The following is a 23,366-nucleotide window of genomic DNA, read 5'->3' as shown; positions in this document are numbered from 1 at the left end:
GAAGAATAAGGAAAACAAAGATATTAATGAATATAGCTATAGTATTTCAACATATCTTTTAAACACTTCCTGGACAATAGCATACCCCATGCTCATAATCTTTAACAAGAAGATCGTGTGGTATAGTGCATGGAATTTTGGAATAATGGGAATAAGGATATCTGACTTCGAACATTTTTAAAAACTGCCTGTGTCATCATGGACAAATTATTTTACTTTTTGTCATAAATTTTCTATCTTTGGGAAGAAAAAGTTAGGTGAAATTTTCTCTAATACTAGTACCAAAAAAATCCATGATAGATTTGAGATGATTTCATGAAAGAGAACTACATTAACCATTCACTTATTCTTAATAGTAAGTTCTAACATTAAGAAAACATGAAAATATACAAGTAATTTTTTATCATAATTTTGTAAGAAATTGAGTTAGTAAATGTCCTGGGGCCAGCCGTTAGTCTAGCTCTTTCATATCTTGCTGATGCTGTTATGTTTCTTTGTTTCAAAGGTCAGCATTCTGCTAATTAACAGAAGAACGTTTTTATTAAGGTGAATGAACAGTTTTATTTTACACTTTTGAATAGAGCTTAATTGTGGACACAAAGGTTCAGATTCTGCCGGCCTACTTTTTAAAATTTAAAAATGTATATCCAATTATTTTATGGGATAGGTGGTAGGTTCCAGAATGGAGTGGTAAGGGCATACAATTTATTCATCAGGGATTTTATATAATATCATCACAGCCAGATACTGAAAACATTTAAAATTTTATTCTCTTTTAAAATACTTTAATTTTTCTTCATTTATGTTTGCTACTATTTGTTTTTTTATATATCATGAGGCCTCAAATGTTACTCAAAGACTAATGTTTAAAACATTCTATATCTTAACTGTGAATGATTTACTTTAATTTCGTATTTAACCACCAATTAAGAGTATTGTTAAGGTATAATTTTTTTTTGTGTTAGAGCTTGTCAAAATATAAATACCATTTTCAACTTTTAAGTTACTTGGTCGAATCTTTCTGTAACTGGCAAGTATCTTATTGGAAAGTATCTTTAATTCCATTTTGAATTTGTGATTAAAAAGTACAACCCTGTTGAGTACTTTTGAGAAGAAATGAATCTTATCTTGAGCATGTCTCTCTCTACTCAGTTTAATGTGTTTTTATAAAATATACAATTTACTAACTTGTTTAATATACACTATACCAAAGAGATATCTAATACTCATGGGTTATCTAGTCATGATGGGGATACAAATAACCTTCTTGGACTATTTTAGTATAGATTCTATATTTGAGCATATTTGAATATTCACTAAGCAGCCTAAAAAATTGATTTGCAGGGGCTGGGTGTGGTAGCTCACGCCTGTAATCCCAGCGCTTTGGGAGGCCGAGGCGGGCGGATCACCTGAGCTTGGGAATCCGAGAACAAGTTGACCAACATGGAGAAACCCCGTCTCTACTAAAAATACAAAAATTAGCAGAGCTTGGTGGCGTATGCCTGTAATTCCAGCTATTCGGGAGGGTTAGGCAGGAGAATTGCTTGAACCCAAGAGGGGGAGGTTGCGGTGAGCTGATTATTGCACCGTTGCACTCCAGTCTGGGCAACAAGAGTGAAACTCCATCTCAAAAAAAAAAAAAAAAAAAAAAAAGTTCACGTGCAGGTCATGTTTAAGTCTTAGAATTATTTTTCCAACGTCCTAACTTTCGATAGGTTATATTTTGGTAGATAGCATATTGTAATTATGTAAATTTGTACACAATTGTGTATAAATTGTGTATAAATCTTATATGCTTTGCCTTTTTAGCAGTATTGTAATACATTTTCAGTGTTGGTACTTATGAAGAGGCAAATAGTGTGTTATTGAAAATGCTTAACTATTTGGATGCAATAAATTTGTGGAAAACTGTTTTCTTGTTCAAGCATTTAATTTTAATAATAATGTTACTTTTCTTAATCATGAGAGTTGAAGTAATTTGTTATTATGTTATAGAGGCTAGTTTGTAGCAAAAGAAGTTTTGAAATTTTGAAATTTAGGACGTAAATACTTTTAATTCCCCGAACACACATGTATATATATTTGTGTGAAAATTTTGCAACAGATTTAACTATTATTTTTATTTTAAAGCTATGATAGCTTTTGAAGGCATTTAAAAAACTTAGTCATATCCTGAATATTTTAGTAAATGTGACTAAATTTCTGTTTTCACATACTATTAAGTAGCATCACTTATATTTGAAGGTAAATGTATACTATTATGAGATAGAGTGCTCTAACCTGTAAATTAATTTCTATTTAAATGCATTTACTTAATGAACAAGGACAAAATATTATAGGCTGATCAACACTTGTATGTTTCTGGTTTAGCTTTTTTTAAAAAAGATGTAGACTAATCATATATTTTGAATTTTACATAACTGAAAATTTATTTCAAATTTTAGAGCTTAGGCTTAATGTAATTTTTCAATGGCTGAATAATAATACCAAATAGATTGTCAGGTTTTAAAATTTATACACACAATTTTAAAGTCATATATTTGAATGTGCTGTTAGGGTATTGTTTCGTTGGCCTTTCAAATACCTGTTAGTTGCATTTTAAATTGGTTCTTTGAAAAGACATCCATTTATATAATTTATTGTGCTTTCAATTCAGTAATTAGGCTGGCATTGAAAATATATAATTCCTTTATGTGTTCAATATAACTGGGGATATTTTGACCAAACATTTTCTAATAATATCATATATTTTACTATCTGTACTGTGTATGAACCTCAAGTAATAAGATAGCAGTGTGTTCAAGCTTTAGCAGTATTAGTTTTGAGATTATTAAACTATGGTTGTCTTTAGAGATTGCATAGTGAACAATCACTGAAGGGACCATTTATCTCAAAAAAGAATTATTTTTTGAAATTTCTTTATTTGTTTATTTTGCAGGATGTGAAAAATATTTAAAATTGAGCTTTTGAGAGCAAAATAACAAATTGCTAGGTTTTTCTAAATAAGCATTCTTTTTCCCTGTCAACTTTGACTAAGAGCTGAGATTTCTACATGGATGTCTGCTCCCTTATCAAACACATTTACTTTATTGTTGAAATATGCTTAATTGGGTAAAGTAATACTCCACATTTTTTTCTCGTAATTTCTCTGTGGGTGCAACTAAATGATTTTTTTTCATAGAAGCAAAATTTGATGTGGAGATTGCTTAAAAAAAAAAATTGTCCCCTTGTTAATAGATGTTCTATTTAATTATAGTGGGACTAGACCATGGTATTTTAAATTTCCAAGTATTGTATCATTTGATAATAATTTTGTGTTTCAAACTAGAAAATATGCTAATGATTTTTTTTCCCACTGGCTTGGTGTGGGTATTGTGTTGATGAAGGCTGTGTACTGTTAATCCAACGTATTTTCGGAAGAAACTAATGATTTCTGGATGTTATTTATGCCTGAGAAGATATTTAATGATTGTTTACCTGATTTCAGCAAAATTAATGACATGAATATATTACAAGTCCCATAATCATTTGATTTTCACTTGACTTTCATTTTAAACACTTTTTCAAATGTCTTTTTCCTACACGTTTTCTATTCTCTATGCAAATGTGCCAAATTTGGAATAATTTTCTTTTTCTTTTGATAGTTCTGTTTGGTTAGCCAAACTTCCTTGATTCTCTTTTATTGTACTTGAGAAACAAAGGTGGCATTTTAAATTAAGTATTTTACTTGTTTTTCCATTTGAGTAAGGGCTTTAAATATCTAGCAATTTTAAGGTAATTTTCTTTTTCAATTTCCCTTGTCTAATAGTGCAGGTAAGTATTGCAAGTCGTTATAACACAGGTGTCCAGCCAGTAGATAGTATCTATTTGTAGATATCTAAACTGGCTGTAGTTGTTACTGGTTTTCTTTTTTATACTAGAATTCCCAGTAAGGAAATAAATATGATGTGTAGTGGTGACCTTTGTTCTTCTGTGCTCAAGTTTTAAACATTATAACCAGCGTTTCTTTCTTGTTCTCTGTTCTTTGGTGATATTGGGACTTACAGGAAATAAGAAATAGGTCTTCCTCAAAAAAAAAAAAAAAAAAAAAAAAAAACCCAAAGGAAGAGAAGGAGCAAGTTTGGATTTCTAGTGTTAGCAAAAGTGATTCATTTTTCTATCTTAGTATCCTTTGTCTTTAACTTTGAAATTTCAAAGTGGAGATGAGTAAATCCTCTGTTTTCATTTTTCAAGTATAAATATATTGAACTAATTATTTAATATGATCAAATTTCCTATTATTAATTTGAATGTATTTTTTCTTGTTAAAATTCTTCTAAAACTGATTTAGATTTTTGTATAAAATCAGGGAATACACATTTTATAATTCAGGCCTTTTGAAACATGAATCTATATATGAATTATTAATAACTGTGGGTTCTTATTTATTTTTCTTCTCCCAAGGTTGTTTTTAAAAAGTCATTTGATATTAATTTTGCTGCTACCCTCACCAAAAGGATACAGAGTTACTTTTCATTAATGACCCACATTGTAGGATTTGTGACTGAAAAAGTGTTTCAAACCATTGTTTAGCTTTTTGATTGTTTGGTGACTTCATTATTATCTCATGAATTCCACCATTTTGGGGTATAGATCATTATGCCGTATGTGTATGTATGTGTGTGTATTATTATTATTATTATTTTTTGAGTCAGAGCCTTGTTCTGTCACCCAGGCTGGAGTGCAATAGTGCAATCTCGACTCACTGCAGCCTCCACCTCCCTGGTTCAAGCAATTCTTCTGCCTCAGCCTCCTCAGTAGCTGGGATTACAGGTGCCTGCCACCACGCCCAGCTAATTTTTGTATTTTTAGTAGAGACAGGGTTTCACCGTGTTAGCCAGGCTGGTCTTTAACTCCTGACCTCAAGTGATCTGCCTGCCTTGGCCTCCCAAAGTGCCAAGATTATAGGCGTGAGCCACCGCGCCCAGCTAGTCAGAGCTTTAATAGAAAACTTAATACCACGATACTAATTTTGAACCTGAGTTAAAATATATACTAATAGATAAATCTTGAAGAATTCTGTAACTGTTTTTTTTTTTCTTGAGATGGAGTCTCACTCTGTCACCCAGGCTGGAATGCAGTGGGATGATCTCAGCTCACTGCAACCTCTGCCTCCCGGGTTCAAACAGTTCTCCTGCCTCAGCCTCCCGAGTAGCTGGGACTACAGGCGCCTGCCATCACACCAGGCTAATTTTTGTGTTTTTAGTAGAGACAGAGTTTTGCCGTGTTAGCCAGGCTGGTCTCGAGCTCCTGACCTCAGGTGATCCACCTGCCTTGGCCTCTCAAAGTGCTGGGATTACAGGTGTGAGCCATCGTGTTTTTTAATTTCCTATCCCCTAAATATATGGCATTTATTAAAACAAAGCCTCACACCCCACTAAAATGTTTAACATTCCTTGACTATACGCCTTTGAATTATTTTACATATCAACCTTTAAAATATATTATGATGCTTTAGGACTGCATATACTTAGGTATCTCTGAAGAGCATGCATTTATACCCATTATCTTATTTAGAATTCTGTTAAGTACTCTATTATGATATTGTTCACAAAAACCAATTTTTAAGCAAATTTTATCATCTTGTTTATGGATGCCCAGTATTTTGGCCTTCTAAAAATGTATTTTTTTCCAGCAGTTTTCTTCAAACCTGTCCTGAGAACCTCTTAAAAGATAAAATGGTAGTTGTAGAATGTATCTCAGATGACCGTTCAGTGCATTTTAGAGTGTATACTGGACTAAATATATTTAAAACTCCTTTTATAATCTTTAAAAAATCAAGCTGAGTGCAGTGGCTCACACTTGCAGTCCCAGCGCTTTGGGAGCCTGAGGTGGAAGGATCGATTGAGGCCAGGAGTTCAAGATCAGCCTGGGCAACATAGTGAGACCCTGTCTCTACTTAAAAAAAAAAAATTAACTGGGCACAGTGGCACATGCCTGTAGTCCCAGCTACTCAGGATACTGAGGCAGAAGGATGGCTTTAGCCCAGGAGTTCAAAGTTATAAGGATCTGTTTGTGCCGCTACATTCTAGCCTGGGCAACAGAGCAAGACCCTGTCTCTAAAATAAAAACAAATTAAAGCTTGAATTCTTGAGTTTCTAAATACATAAATTTGAAATATGTGAAATACATATATCTTTAAAAATGGGGACTGGGTGCCATGGCTCACACTTATAATCCCAGCACTTTGGGGGGCCGAGGTGGGTGAGTCACCTGAAATCAGGAGTTTGAGACCACCCTGGTCAGCATGGTGAAGCCTCCTTTCTACTAAAAATACAAAAATTAGCTGGGTGTGGTAGTGAGCACTTGTAGTCCCAGCTACCCAGGAGACTGAGGCAGCAGAATCGCTCGAACCTGGGAGGCGGAGGTTGCTGTGAGCTGAGATCGCACCACCGCACTCCATCCTGGGCAACAGAGCAAGACTCTGTCTCAAAAAAAAAAAAAAAAAAAAAAAAAAAAAGAAAGGGACCATAATGTATTTGCCCAGGCACTGATTAGCACACAAGTGTTACAAGTACAGGGTATACTGTTGTCGCAGTAAAATTAATAGCAGATTGGGATTTAGGATCTTAGGTTCTACTCCTGACTTTGCCAATAGTTAGCTTTGTTTCTTTGGCTAAGTCATTCCTTATGTCTAGGCCTATTTCCTTATCTGTAAAATGACAAAGCTGTACTTTAAGGGTCATCTTTCTAGCTCTAACATGTTGTATTGCTTTTGTTATGGCTCTAAAAAGCTCCCTGGTGCAAGAGATCCTTCTCTTGATTGCTTAAGAAACTCAACGTTTTGAATTACTGATTTATCTATCAACAAGAGGTGGTTTACTTTCCTTTCCTGTTTGAGTGCTTAAAGAAGAGACATTACTCTTTTCCTTTATAGATAGTATTGGAGTTAATAAAGGCTTTCTTGGCTTTCTCCTGTTTTTGTTTTATTTGTTTTTTTTCTGATTGCTTGTTTGTCATTGTGTTGTTGGGCTCACTTCTTATTTTATTTGTGCTTTCTTTTAGTAATGGTGTTATCTTGGTGTTCATTATGTACTTTGGAAGACTTAGTATATATGGGTTTTGGGGTCCTATTTATTTTCTCATGCACCAGTTCCGATCATTGTTTGTTTGTGGGTTTTACCCTTCCTCCCATATTGTTTTGCTTTCTCCCCCTCTCCCTTCCCTCCCTTTCAGGAAAATGGAGGAGTGGCTCCATTACTTCTGGCTCTGCCCAGGTTTTCTGCCACAAGAGTGGCACAGCCTGTGCCTCTAATGCTTCTGATAGAGTCGTGACTGCTTTGGATTCTACACCTGCCCCAAGATGTAATATTGAGCATTGAGATTCCAGGGGCAGTACTTCGTCCTGGAAAGCCTCAAGAAAGGAAACTTCAGAGCAAACAGAATCAACTAGGGATCATGACTATACATCCATCACATGCATACCAGAATGGGTCCAGCCGAGGCCTCCAAAATGATGCTTTGCCAGCCTCAGCTGGTTCTCAAGTGATGATATCCTTGAAGTCTCTGTGGCCCGTGACTCCAGAGTTAAGGTAGTGGAGTTTCCCTTTAAAGCATCTCACAGCAGGCTTTGTAGATGGGACACATCTCACTTCAACATGCTTGCTGACTACTCAGGTTGAAAATCAGCCTCAGCCCTTAGGTCCGTTAAATTTAAGTTCTAATTTTGAAATGTGGATTATTAGGTTATAGGCTAGGTTTATGGTAGACTGGGTTTTTGACATAGTGGACTTCAATAATAACTTATACAAAATGATTCAACTTATTCTTTTTAGGGCTTAATTTACATAGCTATAAATTAGGTTTTCCTTTGGTTAAAAGGCATTAGAGGGCAAAAATAAAATCTTTTAGCCAGGTAGTCTCCATCACTCTGTATGTAATTTGTGATTTGGAGAAAAATGACCTGAAGTTCGTAATTTTTTGGCTTTGGAATGTACTATGATTGTTCTATATGTTATGATCTTACTGAGGGTTGTCGCTGAGTTGTAATTCTACAGTATGTGGATCTGATTTCACTTTCTATGATTTATTAATAGATACACAATTGTATCTTATTTCATGTACATCATATTTCTTAGTCTCCTGACAATCCGGAACTTGAGAATGCATTAAGTGGGTTTACATATTGTGACTTTCCTTCGATTTTTTAGTAGACATATTCTTTGGAGACTAGAATTTGAAAGAAGAAAAATTATATGATTTCCTACAATTAACCAAATCTTTATATTTAATAGGAATTTTTAAGACTTTTTTTGAACTTGAAATCAGGTTGTTGAACTAACCTTTCAAGTAACTAGATTAGGAATTGTATTTTTGTTGGCTGTTCTACCTAAATGCTGATAGGAGAGATCTCCTTGTACTTGCAAGTAAACTGTGTTTTCCCATTTCTAATCTAGTATCCAATGCTTCATATATTTTACACACACTCACATACACACACACACATTCATTCATCCCAAAATTCATTATTCAGATAGTTTGAGGAAGTTTTTTCTGGTTCATGAGAAGTGACAATGTGTAATATTATTAAAGATGGTTTTAATATATACCAACAGGAAAAAAAAATGCTATGCCATACATAGAAATTTGCTACTAATGTTTTATTTTAGTGTCCCTAGTCTTTAGGGATATACAAATTTAAAATTTTTTAAAAATAAAATAGAACTATATTGTGGTTTATAAATTACTTTTTAACTTAAATACTTTCTATTTAATCTTATTTAGAATATCATTTTAATTTCTACCTCTTATGAATCATGTGATAACACTAATTAGTTTCTGATATTGTTTAAACGTTTTCTTACTCTTTGCTATTGCAGACAACATTGTAATAAATATCCATGACTTTTGTTTTTTTTTGTTGTTGTTGAGACAGAGTTTTGTTCTTGTTGCCCAGGCTGGAGTGCAATGGCATGATCTCCGCTCACTGCAACCTCCGCCTCCCAAGATTCAAGTGCCTCAGGCTCCCGAGTAGCTGGGATTGCAGGCGTGCACCACTATGCCCAGCTAATTTTCCTATTTTTAGTAGAGATGGGGTTTGCCACGTTGGCCAGGCTAGTACTGAACTCTGGACCTCAGGTGATCCACTCACCTCGACCTCCCAAAATGCTGGGATTACAGGCATGAGCCACCACGCCTGGCGGAAATTTTTTTTTTTTTTTTTTTAAAAAGATGATTTTAGAGAATTTTTCCAGAAAGATATATTTCTTCAATTTATGAAGTGCTTCCATTTATTCTAAAACTGTTTCCTAATTTGGGGAGGGTATGTTGTAAATATTCTGTATTTTATAAAATGATTAAGATAAATGGATTTAGGGTTTAAATTTCTTTTTTTGGCAAAATGAAAAGTTGGCACCTCTGTGTTTGTCCCCCTTTTAAAAAGCTTGCATTGTGTAAACCATTGATCTAGAAATACAAGAGCAAAGCTTTATGGCTCAACTTTAGTAAGATTTAAATTAGTGTTATCTAATCTTCACTTTATTGAAATACAAATCAGGGCAGAAATTCTCAGTAAAGCAAACCCATCTGTGGCTTCCTTTAGCAATTGATGATTCTCTGTGTTGTCTAAATATTTCTGATCCATCTGTTTGAGGGAGAAAGCACCAAAAGGCATGTAATAAACATTTATGAAAGTGATTGTCTATTTTGCTTTAGCCTATTTAGATGCTGTTGCTATGCATCTTTGAATATAAATAGTAATGAACAATTTATCTGTCAAATAAAATTTAGGAGGCAGCTAACATGCATTAATATCTCCTGCCATTGAGTGAATTCTTCACTGAAATGTGGGTGCATGCTAAGAAATGTAGAGGGGTTTCAAATCCAGAAATAACAAGTGTTCCATAATCCCAGCTACAAGTTTTGACTTAGCTAGAGAGTCAGTCTTGATTGCAGAGAACATGTTTATCCCATACAGGTTAGCTCATGGCAAATTGTCAGGATCATGCCATCTTCTTTTGAACCTTTCTATGAGGCATTTTCTTATTACTGTGATTTATGAATTTATATTGAAAGGATACCCAGACTTACCAAAACATCTTGCACAAAAGCTGTATGATTGCTTTTATCTCACATTTTCAGTTATTTTTCTTGAGTACAAACATGGAGATTTCCTAGAAATATAGTTTAACATATGATGGTAGGAATAAAAGTAGTTTTTTCTTATGCTTTTAGTAATTGATTTTTCCATTAGCAAATTGGTCTTTGAGGAGCATCTTGAGAAATTTTGGTGTGAAAATTTTATAGTGAAGCAACTGCACTATTTTTTTTAAGTAACCCATTTGTGGTAATTTGTGTTCTTTTACCATGTATGTAATTAATAGCACTCATGTCCCTTCTTGCCCTATCTTGAATATTATTAGAGATTATTTATTGCTGCAATACTTAACATTTGTGTATTCTTTCATCTGGTTAACCGAATTTACGTAGTACATTGAAATTAAGGTCCAAAACTATCCTCTAGTTTGAGGCAAGGTGTCATTATATATAGTGGTTTATTATACATTGGTTTTCCAAGAATATAGTTTGCTGTTGAATAAAACCTCTTGTGGAGTTTTATCTTGGAATGCCGTTTATCTGAACAAGTTGATTTATTACTGTTGGCCTGTCTGACATTGTAGTTGTAGGATGATGTCAGCAAAGCAAATAGAGGATTGGAAGGTTATCCAGTGTCAAATTGCAATTGGTAAAAATAGTCAATAGAATATGTCCTTCAGTGTTTCCAATATATTGCAGAGTTGTATAGAATTAAAAAATAATGAGTGTAAAGAACATTTTCAAAAGTTTTGTTTATAGCTTAGGTTAAAACATGTTTTTGCTAGTTGTTTATTTACAATATAAAATCTATTTGCACGTTTGTTTCAATTTTGATGCAGAGAAGTCTGTTTTTGTTTTTAATTTGGTGTATTTCAACCCCAGATATATAGTTCTTTTTTTTTTTTATTGTTTTTTTTACTCTCAAGAATTGCCAAGAAGATGCTTTTAGAAGAAATTAAAGCCAATCTTTCCTCTGATGAGGATGGATCTTCAGATGATGAACCAGAAGGAGGGAAAAAAAGAAATGGAAAACAAAATGAAGAAAACCCAGGAGATGAAGGTGAGCTCCCCAAAGAGAAGTTTATAATGTCATAATTTGATTCCTTGACCAATTCAGCCTTTGAAGAATATCTGTCCAAGAAATATCTTAATACAGCCAGGTGTGGTGGCTCACACCTGTAATCTCAGGACTTTGGGAGGCCGAAGCATGTGGATCACTTGAGCTCAGGAGTTTGAGACCAGCCTGAACAAGATAGTGAAACTGTGTCTCTACTAACAGTAGCTGGGCATGGTGGTACGTGCCTGTAGTCCCAGCTACTCAGGAGGCTGAGGCAGGAGAATTGCTCAAACCTGGAAGGCAAAGATTGCAGTGCTGCTGCACCCCTGCCTGGGTGACAGAGCAAGACTCCCATCTCAAAAAGAAAAAAAAAGGAAAAGAAATCTCTTAATACATGCTTTTAGAGTTCATGAAAATGTTTAAAACTTTATTACCACAACTTCTCTAGAATATCTTGTAGTAATTATGGAAGCTACTCTAATTTTGTCAGTAATGCCAATAAACAGATGATTTTTTTTTTTTTTTTTTTTTTTTTTTGAGACAGAGGTTTGCTCTTGTTGCCCAGGCTGGAATGCAATGGCGCCGTCTCGGCTCACTGCAGCTTCTGCCTCCTGGGTTCAAGCAATTCTCCTGCCTCAGCCTCCCGAATAGCTGGAATGATACACATGTGCCACCATATCCAGACAATTTTGTATTTTTAGTAGAGACGGGGTTTCTCCATGTTGGTCAGGCTAGTCTCGAACTCCTGGCCTCAGGTGATCCACCTACCTTGGCCTCCCAAAGTGCTGGGGTAACAGGTGTGAGCCACTGTGCCCAGCCCTAAACAGATGATTTTCAAAGCAAAATATTTTATTCCTTACATATAAATATATGTTGGTGATATTTAGTCAATATTTAATAATAGTAATATATCAAGTCTGATGTGTGAGATTACCTGATAACACCAATGATACCAAGGTATGTGCGTAGCTCTGATCTTTTTCATAAGTTGCAATAGTTGCCAACAGGCAAAATAGTTTAACAAGGCATTTTAAAGGCTGAAGAAGGTTTTATTGATTTGTTTTATTCATTTAGAAGCAAAAAATCAAGTCAATTCTGAATCAGATTCAGATTCTGAAGAATCTAAGAAGCCAAGATACCGACATAGGCTTTTGAGGCACAAACTGACTGTGAGTGATGGAGAATCTGGAGAAGAAAAAAAGTCAAAGCCTAAAGAGCATAAAGAAGTCAAAGGCAGAAATAGAAGGAAGGGTAAGACATTTTAATTCTGAATGTAAAGAACATGCTGAAGGGCTCAGTGGCTTACGCCTTAATCTTAGCAGTTTGGGAAGCCAAGGTGGGCAGATTGCTCGAGCCCAGGAGTTCAGTACCAGCCTATGCCACATAGGAAAAACCCTGTCTTTACAAAAAATAGAAGAATTAGCTGGGCGTGGTGGTGTGCACCTGTAATCCCAGCTACTTGGGAGGCTGAGGTGGGAGGATCACCTGAGCCCCGGAGGTCAAGGCTATAGTCATCAATGATTGCAACACTGCGTTCCAGCTTGGGCGACAGAGTGAGACCCTGTCTCAAGAAAAAAAACAAAAAACAACAGAACATACTAATTTTGTAAACTAATTTTAGTAATGAAATTTAAGTATATCTGCTCAAACAGTTGACCGCCTATATTAAGCAAATGTCAGTACACTGGCAATAAGTATTCTTTCACATGAGATTGAAATAAATAATTTAGAGTGGGTAGATAACCCAGAAACTTTAGATGATGCAAAGAATATTTCTGAGCTTTAGATTATAAAGAGAAATAAATATCATTTAATAAAATATATTTAAATGTTATGTAGGAAATATAAGATTGCATACAACTGCAAAAAGGCATGGTGCTTTCCTGCAGAAGGGTAGAAGATGCAGTTAATTTGGGTGAATTTATGCAAACTTGTATGCAAAACTTGACTGGCATATAGTCAGAGTAAATTTCTATTTCATTAAAAGCCTGAGTCCTTTTGCAATGAGGGCTTACATGTTTTCAGCAGTATGGTGGGCATTGAGGATGCAAAAGTGAATAAGGAGTTATCTTAGTTGATTTTGATAGGTTACTAGGTTTGACAGTCACCGGTTTTGTAATAATTATTGACCTTTATATTATAAAAAATTATAGCACCCTGAGGGACATTTTGTATAATGTAATTATATAATGTGGCACAAAGAAAGGTTTCTTTAGCTTCTTGAGGGTTGGGACTTAACCCCAGAGAAGGCATCACAAAGAAGGCTTTTACCCAGCAGATCAAATTCAAAATGTGGGAGCACGTAGTTGTGAAGATTTATGACATAAGCAGGGAAAAAAATTTAAAAACCTGTGTAAAATGTTGGCACATGATGGATGGGGTACAATTAATATAGTATAAGCTGCTCTATAGATGGGAGTAGGGAAAGGAATAGCAGGGCATGGGGCTGGGCCTGTAAGACAGAGACCAGATTCTGGAGATCTTTGTAAGCCTGTGTTTTTCAAACTGGAGTGCTGGGTGGTATACCAAAGTGTACATCTCTTTGGTGTCTATTTTATTTGAGGTTTTGGGAAGGGCATTTTATATTAAATAATATGTATTGGGTAATAAAATATGACATTTGCCTGTGAATTTTGGGTAACAAAAAGTTCAAAGAATTTTTGTCATTGTTGTTTGGCTCTTTGATGACTAGGGGTAAATTTTGAAGACTATTGTTAGTACCCAACCCATGGATGGCAGATGAACTCTTCTCTGCCAACTGGGAATAGGAACACATTTTTGCAAGTGTTTTGGAAATAAATTAGGCTCTAAAAGGATGCAGAGCTATTGAAAAGTTTTTTTAAATTACTGTATTTATTTTTGAACCCTGGACTTACAGTGATCCACCTGCCTTGTCCTCCCAAAGTGCTGGGATTGCAGGCATGAGCCACTGTGCTGACCTTATTTTTAAATTTTTCGTATAACAGCTGTATTGAGATATAACTCACAAACCACACAATTCACCCACTTACATTATACAATTTAGCAGTTTTTAGTATAATCATAGAGGATTACCACCACTTAAAAACATTTTTTTAAAATACATGTACAAAGAAGCGTATAAGTAGACATCTTGATGAAAACATAGGGCACCAGATCAAAGAACAAGGTGTTTATTACTAACACCCAAGAATCATAACCTCAGCATGACCACTTTTTTCCCTGTTGGAAGGTTTTAATGAAAAATGTCATATCATCAGAGTAGTTGCTATTCAGTGAGAATGAAGTTACCGAATGTGTGGAAGGTATTACGGTAGTTGATGACAAATGCGGTTGTTGGAGAAGAGGAAGGTTGACTTGAGTCTTAAAGGAGGTTGAATTGTTAGGTGTTCTTAACTGATATGAAAGGGAAAAGTCTCCAGTTAGTGTCAGATTTTTAGAGTTGTCATGGTATATGTATAATATCAGAAAAACAGTTGAGGTTGTTCAGTGGAGTTGTTTTACAAATAGAGAGCTAAGGACATAGTCTTGGAGTTTTAAACATTTATAGGGCTTTTGGGCAAGAGTTATTCACTAAAGATGAGGAAGAAGAAGTTCCTGCCATACACATGTATAATTAATATGTCATGGATATTTTCATGTTAATAAATAATAGTACATCATTTTGTGACTACTTGCCTTATAAATTTCTTTGCAGTATGGCTGCAAGCTCTTACAGATTATTCAATAAAGGAACTCTGATTTAACATGTTATATATCACAACATGGATTCCTGTGCATCTTCAACAAAGGGAGCAATATTGATTTTTGCTTCTGTGGCTTAGCTCATTATATAGAGCCTTTTAGTATACATGACTACATTTGAGATTTGCTTTATTCAAACCTAAGTTTTCTATGAGCTATGTTTCTACTGCCTGATTCTGTGGGTAATTTATTATCCAAGCCATGTTGTTGTTTGTTTGTTTGTGTATGAGAGAGTAAACTTCTAAAATCCCATCATATTTGTGTTCCTAATATAGATTATGATCATAGTGATTGATATATAGTTGAAATTGCATGATTTTCTTAGTTTTGTAAATTCTAGTGTTCATTATATGGAAATTTGAATTGAGTGATGGGAAAAAATCAATAGTGAATAATCTACTTATTAAATCTATTTAGTTGAATTAAATTGAAATGCATTAAAGAGGCGTAAGAACAAATTGCAGCGTGTGAACCTTAATTTTCTCCTAAATTAGAAAAGTGTTATAAAATTATTTTAGTGACAATTTTGAAACTATAAATACTGCCTTTATATTAGATGATAGTAATTTTTTTCCAGGTGTGATAATGGTATTTAGTTATGTAGGGCAGGATCCTTATGCTTAGGGGCGAAGTGTCATCTGCACTTAATATCCCATGGTTCAGTGTAAGAAAAGGGGTATGTGTGTGTATGTGTATGTGTGTAGAGAGAGAAAGAAAAAAAAGCACATATGGTAAACTGCTGACAATAAGTGAATTTAGGAGAAGGGATACAAGTATTCATTCCATAATTCTTTCAAATTTTTGGTAGATTTGAAAAAATTTTAAATGGGTGAAAAATTAATATGAGGCTTAAAATTGTACTTAATTACAGGATTTTTTGTGTGTGAATGCAGGGATACATGTCAACATGTGTGTTTTTGGTATTTTCCCAGCTTTCCAGTTACTTAGTTGTTTTTTTTTTTTTTAATTGTGGTAAAATATACATAACATAAAATTTACCATTTTAACCATTTTTCAGTGTACAATTCAGTAACATTAAGTACATTCACATTTTTATACAACCATCACTTCTATCTTTCCCCAAAATGTGTTGTCATTCCAAATGTAATCTCTATAACCATTAAACGATAACTCTTTCTTCCCCTCTCCTCCCACATATTCTTTATAGCATTCATATTCTCCCATTTATAGCATTTCTGTTAGCATTTATGTTCTCTCATTTTTTAGCTGGAATAGAACTTTGATTCTGATCTCAGATTATGATAGATTTTTAAAAAATTATTTTGCAACAATTTTAGATTTACAGAAATGTTACACAAATGGTGTGCAGGGTTCTGTGTATCTTTCACCTAGCTTCCCAGATTTAATATCTTATCATAGTACAACTGTCAAAACCAGGAAATTAACATTGGCACAATACTATTAACTAAACCAGGGTTCACAAACTGCACCTGTGAGCCAAATCCGATCCTCTGCCTGTTTTTATAAATTAAGCTTTTATTGAAACATAGTCATATTAATTAATTTACTGTTTTACATACGTGTAAAACAGTAATTTACAGGTGTGTAAAATACGTGAAAACACATATGTGAAAATAGTAAATTAATTAATATGGCTATGTTTGGCAAAGTTGAGCACAGATGAGTAGTTGCAACAGAGACCATATGGTCCACAAGTCAAAAATATTTACTGTTAGGCTTTTTACATAAAACATTTCATGACCTCTGAAGTAAACTATAGATCTTTTTCAGAGATTACTTTTCCCACTGATGTTTTTTATCTCCTAGGATCCAATCTAGGATCTCACATTGCATTGAGTTATAATGTCTCCTTAGTCTACTCCAGCCTGTGACAATTCCTCAGTCTTTTCTTTGATGACCTTGATACTTGTAGAGTGTTGATTCCTTATTTTCCCAACTGCTCCTTGATGCGTATTTGTCTAATGTTTTCTCATGATTGAGGTTATTTTGTATTTTGACAGAATACCGCAAAAGTGATCTTTTGTCTTCAGTACATGATACCAAGAATATATGATGTCAGTATGTCTTTTTTTTTTTTTTGAGACAAGGCCCCGCTCTGTTGCCCAGGCTAGAGTGCAGTGGTGTGATCACAGCTTACTGTAGCCTCAACATCCTGGGCTCAAGTGATCCTCTTTTCTCAGCCTCCCAGGTAGCTGGGACCACTGGTGTGCACCATCATGTCTGGCTAATTTTTATATTTTTTTTGTAGAGACAGAATCTCCCTAAGTTGCCCAGGCTGGTCTCAAATTCCTGGGCTCGAGTGATCCTCTCAACTTGGCCGCCCAAAGTGCTGGGATTCCAAGGGTGAGCCACCATGCCCAGCCATCAATATGTCTTATTACTCTTATGGTTATCTTCTGTTACTTGCTTAAAGTTGGTGTCGGCTGGTCTTTTTCCACTGTAAAGAAGAAGATACTATTTTTCTATCTATATTTAGTATTTTCTGGGGTGATACTTTGAGATCATGCATATATCCCGTTTCTTGGCATACTTAAGCCCACTAATTTTAGTATTCATCTTGGGTGAAGCAGTTATTACTGTGGTATTTGCTTACTTGTAATTTTCTATTTCTTTCATTACTTTGATATTTAGTAATTGTGAGGAAGAGTTGTTTTCTCCTCTTTATTTATTGCATTATTTATATCAACATAGACTTATAGATTTTTATTTTATGAGTTATAATCCAATAGTATCATTTATTTTATTGCTTAATTGTTCTAGTTTTGGTTGTTGGGAGCTCCTTCAATTTGAATCTTGTGTCCTTTCAACATGTGCCTGTCCATGACTGAACACTGCTTTATTTTCTGGCGCTATAAGATGTTCTCAGCTCATCTTGTATTTTTTCTCACCTGCTTCCTTTGGCCAGAAAGATAGGTTTTCTCCTGGAGTTTTTGTATGCTTCCATCACTGTGTTAATTGTGAGGAAAAAAATTGAAGATTCCACATGTAGAACCCTATTTTCCCAGTGGTGTAAATAGAAATAGGGATTTTCTTCACAGCCTTGTTGTCAGTACCCTCTGCATACTTTTGGAATTTAGCCTGCCTTCTGTTCAAAACCAGGAAACAAAGGAAGAAAATAACCGGAGCACCCACAGTTGTCTCCCCTCCCCCAGTTGTAGAGGGGTCATTATTCAAGTTTTGATTTCAGTCTCCAATCTTTCTATTACTGTTTGCCTTTCTCAGTTCTTTGATTGTGTCATCATTGGAGGAAAGAATCTTGTAATCTTACTCCATCTTGGCCAGCCTACCTTGCTAGTTTTGAATAGCCAAACTCCTTTTTCATTAATTTACCTTTGGTAATTACATGTATTTTATTGACAGGTAATTCTTATTTTGTCAATTCAAATACAATTGAATACTTATATTTTAATGTACAACCATAGTTTTATGATTACATCTGGAATACATTTGAATTTTATTTATATATACCATGTAGAGTGTTAACTGGTATATTCTATATTATGTATCATCCGTCTACATATATACCACCACTGATATTCTTACAGTGCTCTGTTTTAATGTGGAGTCTTTGGGAAATTAAGTGAATTAGGTTTCTGTTGGAAAAAAATTAATAATTTTATGTATTTTTTTTTTTTAAATTCAAGTGAGCAGTGAAGATTCAGAAGATTCTGATTTTCAAGAATCAGGAGTTAGTGAAGAAGTTAGTGAATCCGAAGATGAACAGCGGCCCAGAACAAGGTATTATAATTGGTTTTTAAAAAATTTTTAGGAATTAATCTGAATGACCATGCCTTCAAATGATTTGTATGGTTACTGTTATCAATAAAGTTAGTGTGATATATAATTATTTTTTTGAAACTAATTGTTATACTTAATAGTTTAAAAAGAGTCTAAGCCTATTTTATGAATATTGAATTGTGTATTCTAATCTGGGTAGATTTTTAGTCTGCAAAACCACTTGTGGCTGCAGTTTTTTATTGTTCTGGGAGAAATTGTAGGGTAATAGTTAAGAGGCTTTATAGAAAAACTGCCTCAGTCTAACTTTGGGCTTTACTAATTTCTATTTGTATAAATACTCTATGCTCCTGTTTCCTCATATTTAAAGTGGGGGATTACAATATACTTGACTGATTATTGTGGGCACTAAATGAGACAGTACATTTGCAAGGTTTATAACAATACTTACCTGACAGTTAGTAAGTGCTCAATATATAAGTTATTGGTTTTAGTAGTACTGCAGTAATAATGATATGCTTGTTCTTGAAACATGAACAGCTATTGATCTAGATTACATGTAGTTTAAAATTTGTCTTCCTTCTTAGTATGGTATGTTAGATAATACTACTATGATTTTTTAATTTCCCCCAGAATAACATAATCTTTCTGTAGCTTATCAAATGAACAATGTGTGTTTGTGTATGTATGTCTACGGAGATGTCTATCTGCACTTGTAAGTTTTAAAACATTCCGAGTTTTTCTTAGGTTAATACTTACCAGGTTGTGCTTAGAGTATAGCAATATATTATACTTTAAGTTAATATATAATGAAAATGATAAGGTATGATGAGAGCTATTTTTTAAACCAAGATATAATATGAAATTTAACATGTTACAGTATGGAATACAGTGGTCTTCAGAATATTTGCAAAATTGTGTAACGATCACCACTCTATAATTTCTGAACATTTCCATCACCCAAGGAAAAAACCCTGTACTTACTAGCAATTGTTTTCCATTCCCCATGCCCTCGTATTCTAATAAACACTAAAACCTACTTTCTATCTCTATAGATTTGCCTGTTCTAGACATTTTCCATGAGTAGATTCCATAAAATAGATATCCTTTTATGAATGGATTTTTTTCACTTAACATAATGTTTTCAAGGTTTATCCATGTTGTAGCCTATATGAATACTTCATTCTTTTTTTAAATGTTATTTATTTATTTTGAGATGGAGTTTCACTCTTGTTGCCCAAGCTAGAATGCAATGGCGCCATCTTGGCTCACTGCAACCTCTGTCTCCTGGGTTTAAGCGATTCTCCTGCCTCAGCCTCCCAAGTAGCTGGGATTACAGGTGTGTGCCACCATGCCTGGCTAGTTTTTTGTATTAGTAGAAACGAATTTTCACCATGTTAGCCAGGCCGACCTCAGGTGATCTGCCCACCTTGGCCTCCCAAAAGGTGTGAGCCACCATGCTTGGCTAGTTTAATGATTATTAGTGGTAAAATGCACATAACCTAACATTTACTATCTTAACCATTTTTTTTCTTTCATGGTATTACAGGAAATTTTTATTTTCATCTTTACCATTTTTAAGTGTATGGCTTAGTAGTGTTAAGTATATTCACTTTTTTTTGGAACTAATCTCCAAAACCTTTTCCTCTTGCAAAATTGAAATGTTATTCATTAAACCACTCCCCTTTTCCTCTCCCCTGGCAACCACGATTCTGTTTTCTGCCTCTATGAATTTCACTACTCTAGGAACCTCATATAAATTGAATCATACAGTATTTTCCTTTTTATGACTGGCTTATTTCACTTAGCAACATGTGCTCCAGGTTCATATATGTTACAGCATTTGTCAGAATTTTCTTCCTTTTAAAGGCTTAATAATGTTCCATTGTATACCATATTTTCTTTGTCAATTTATCTGTTGATGGACACTTGGGTTGCAACCTTTTGGCTATCGTGAATACTGCTGCTTTCAACATAAATATCTCTTCAGGTTCCTGCTTTCATTTCCTTTGGGTATATACCCAGAAGTGGAATTGTGTGGTGATTCTATTTTTAATTTTTTGACGAACTGCCATACTGTTGGCATAGCAGCTGCAACATTTTGCCTTTTTTTTTTTTTTTTTTTTTTTTTTTTGCCATGAGGACAAGGAGAGGTCCCTAAGGAGCCAGAGTGGCTCTGCTGGCCCAGCACAGCAGATCCCAGATGGGAAGAAGGATGGGCAGAAACCAATGAGATAATGAGGACAGGGGCAGGAAGGTGACAGCCCCATGAGAAGCATCAATGCCAGCCCTAAGCTCTTCAGATTGTTGGTAGCACTGTGAGAAAATGACAAGGGGTGAATCTACAGGCTGGGAGGCTGGTGGGATACTGAGCAAGATATTTGTCCTGAGCCCAGCCCAGGCTGGTGCTGGGTGGTGGGGATTTAGTGAATAAACAATCCCTTTTGAAAGAGAGGGAGAGGTGTGCCACCCAGAAGTAATGACATCTGGGTTTGCCAGCCCTCCTCCTTTGCACTGTGCTACAGAGAAGTCAATCACGTGTGTATCTGAGGTGACAATGTACCCCCAGCACAGAGGCTTCCATGTGGAGGATGCTAAGGGGGTGCTGAGTGAGTTGATTTGCTTAAAAAAGAACAGGGATCCCTAGAGCTGATGATGGGCTAGATTTTCCTCAAGGAAAATAAACTTCATACTTAAGACAGAACAAAGGTGAAAATAAAATAGAGGCTCTATTTTAGACCATCTTATCTACCACAGTATTAATAATCCTGTTCCACTTTTGCAAGATGTATACCATAGTTTTTTTTTTTTTTTTGGGAAACAGAAAAAAAGAAAAAGAAAGAAAGAAAAAGAACGAAAGAAAAAGAACAAAAGAGAGAAAGAAAGAGGAAGAGAAAGAGGAAGAGAGAACGGGAGTCTTACTTTATTGCCCAGGCTAGAATGCAGTCTAAAAATGGGTATTAAAAACCTCTTTTATGCCAATAATTGTGCTTAACAATGGAGACAGGAAGAAACAAGGGAGGAAAGTAACAAACAAGCGGTCAACCAATATTTCATTGAAACCTGTGAAATGCTATGCAGTTACTGAGGAGTGATTTACTTCCAATTATGTAGTTACTTTTAGAGTAGGTGTGATGTGATACTGAGAAGAATGTATGTTTTGTGGATTTGGGGTGGAGAGTTCTGTAAATGTTTATTAAGTTTACTTGTTCCAGGTCTGAGTTCAAGTCCTGGATATCCTTGTTAATTTTCTGTCTCGTTGATCTGTCTAATATTGACAGTGTGATGTTAAAGTCTCCCACTATTATTGTGTGGGAGTCTAAGTCTCTTTATAAGTCATTAAGAACTTGCTTTATGTATCTGGGTGCCCCTGTATTGGGTGTGTATATATTTAGGATCGTTAGCTCTTCTTGTTGCATTGATCCTTTCACCATTATGTAATGTCCTTCTTTGCCTCTTTTGATCTTTGTTGCATTAAAGTCTATTTTATCAGAGGCAAGAATTGCAACTCTTGCTTTTATTTTTATTTATTTATTTAGTTTGCTCTCCATTTAGTTGGTAAATCTTCCTTCCTCCCTTTGTTTTGAGTCTTTGTGTATCCTTGCATGTGAGATATGGGTCTGGATGCAGCATACCGTTTGGTATATTTTTGGAATGGCTGATACTGGTTGTTCCTTTCTATGTGTAATGCTTCTTTCAGAAGCTCTTGTAAAGCAGGCCTGGTGGTGATGAAATCTCCGAGTATTTGCTTGTTCACAAAAGATTTTATTTTTCCTTCACTTATGAAGCTTAGTTTGGCTGGATATGAAATTCTGGGTTGAAAATTCTTTTCTTTAAGGATGTTGAATATTGGCCCCCGCTCTCTTCTGGCTTGTAGAGTTTCTGCTGAGTGATCTGCTGTGAGTCTGATAGGCTTCCCGTTGTGGGTAACCCGACCTTTCTCTCTGGCTGCCCTTTGCATTTTCTCCTATATTTCGACCCTGGTGAATCTGACGATTATGTGCCTTGGGGTTGCTCTTCTTGAGGAATATCTTTGTGGTGTTCTCTGTATTACCTGTGGAGTTGAATATTGTCCTGCCTTGCTAGGTTGGGAAAGTTTTCCTGAATAATATCCTGAAGAATATTTTCCAGCTTGGATTCATTCTCTACGTCACATTCAGGTCCACCTATCAAATGTAGATTAGGTCTTTTCACATAGTCCCATATTTCTTGGAGACTTTGCTCATTCCTTTTTACCCTTTTTTCTCTAATCTTGTCTTCTCGTTTTATTTCATTGAGTTGGTCTTGGACTGCTGATATCCTTTCTTCTGCTTGGTCAATTCATCCAGTAAAACTTGTGCATACTTCACGAAGTTCTCGTATTGTGTTTTTCAGTTCCATTAATTCACTTATATTCCTCTCTAAATTGTCTATTCTTGTTAGCATTTTGTCAAACCTTTTTTCAAGGTTCTTAGTTTCTTTGCATTGGGTTAGAACATGTTCTTTTAGCTCACAGAAGTTTCTTATTATCTACCTTCTGAAGCCTGATTCTATCAGTTAATCACACTAATTCTCCATCAGGCCTTGTTCCCTTGCTGATGAGGAGCTGCGATACCCTGAAGGAGGAGAGGCGTTCTGATTTCGGATGTTTTCAGCCTTTTTGCGCTGGTTTCTTCCCATCTTTGTGGATTTATCCACCTGTCGTCTTTGTAATTGCTGGCTTTCAGATTGGGTCTCTGAGTGGATGTCCAGCTTGTTGGTAATGATGTTATTTCTGTTTCTTTGTTTTCCTTTAGCGGTGCTTCTTCCCCACAGC

General features: G+C 35.1%; 1 protein-coding gene across 10 annotated transcripts in view; it reads left to right on the top strand.

Annotated features, from left to right (window-relative positions):
• Window positions 1-23,366, top strand: part of ATRX (ATRX chromatin remodeler) — a 290,081-nt gene that overhangs the window by 102,971 nt on the left and 163,744 nt on the right. For all 10 annotated transcript variants that reach the window (XM_032251335.1, XM_032251338.1, XM_032251341.1 and 7 more), the window contains 3 exons: window positions 11,001-11,134; window positions 12,206-12,382; window positions 18,481-18,574. In XM_032251335.1, coding sequence (XP_032107226.1) covers window positions 11,001-11,134; window positions 12,206-12,382; window positions 18,481-18,574 — 405 coding nt within the window. The remainder of the gene's footprint in view (window positions 1-11,000; window positions 11,135-12,205; window positions 12,383-18,480; window positions 18,575-23,366) is intronic.

Source organism: Sapajus apella, unplaced genomic scaffold (assembly GCF_009761245.1).
Source record: "Sapajus apella isolate SASKATOON/1434 unplaced genomic scaffold, GSC_monkey_1.0 scaffold75, whole genome shotgun sequence".
NCBI classification, from domain to species: Eukaryota; Metazoa; Chordata; class Mammalia; order Primates; family Cebidae; genus Sapajus; species Sapajus apella.
Note: the sequence above shows the minus strand (reverse complement) of the source record. Positions and strands in the feature narration are given on the sequence as shown.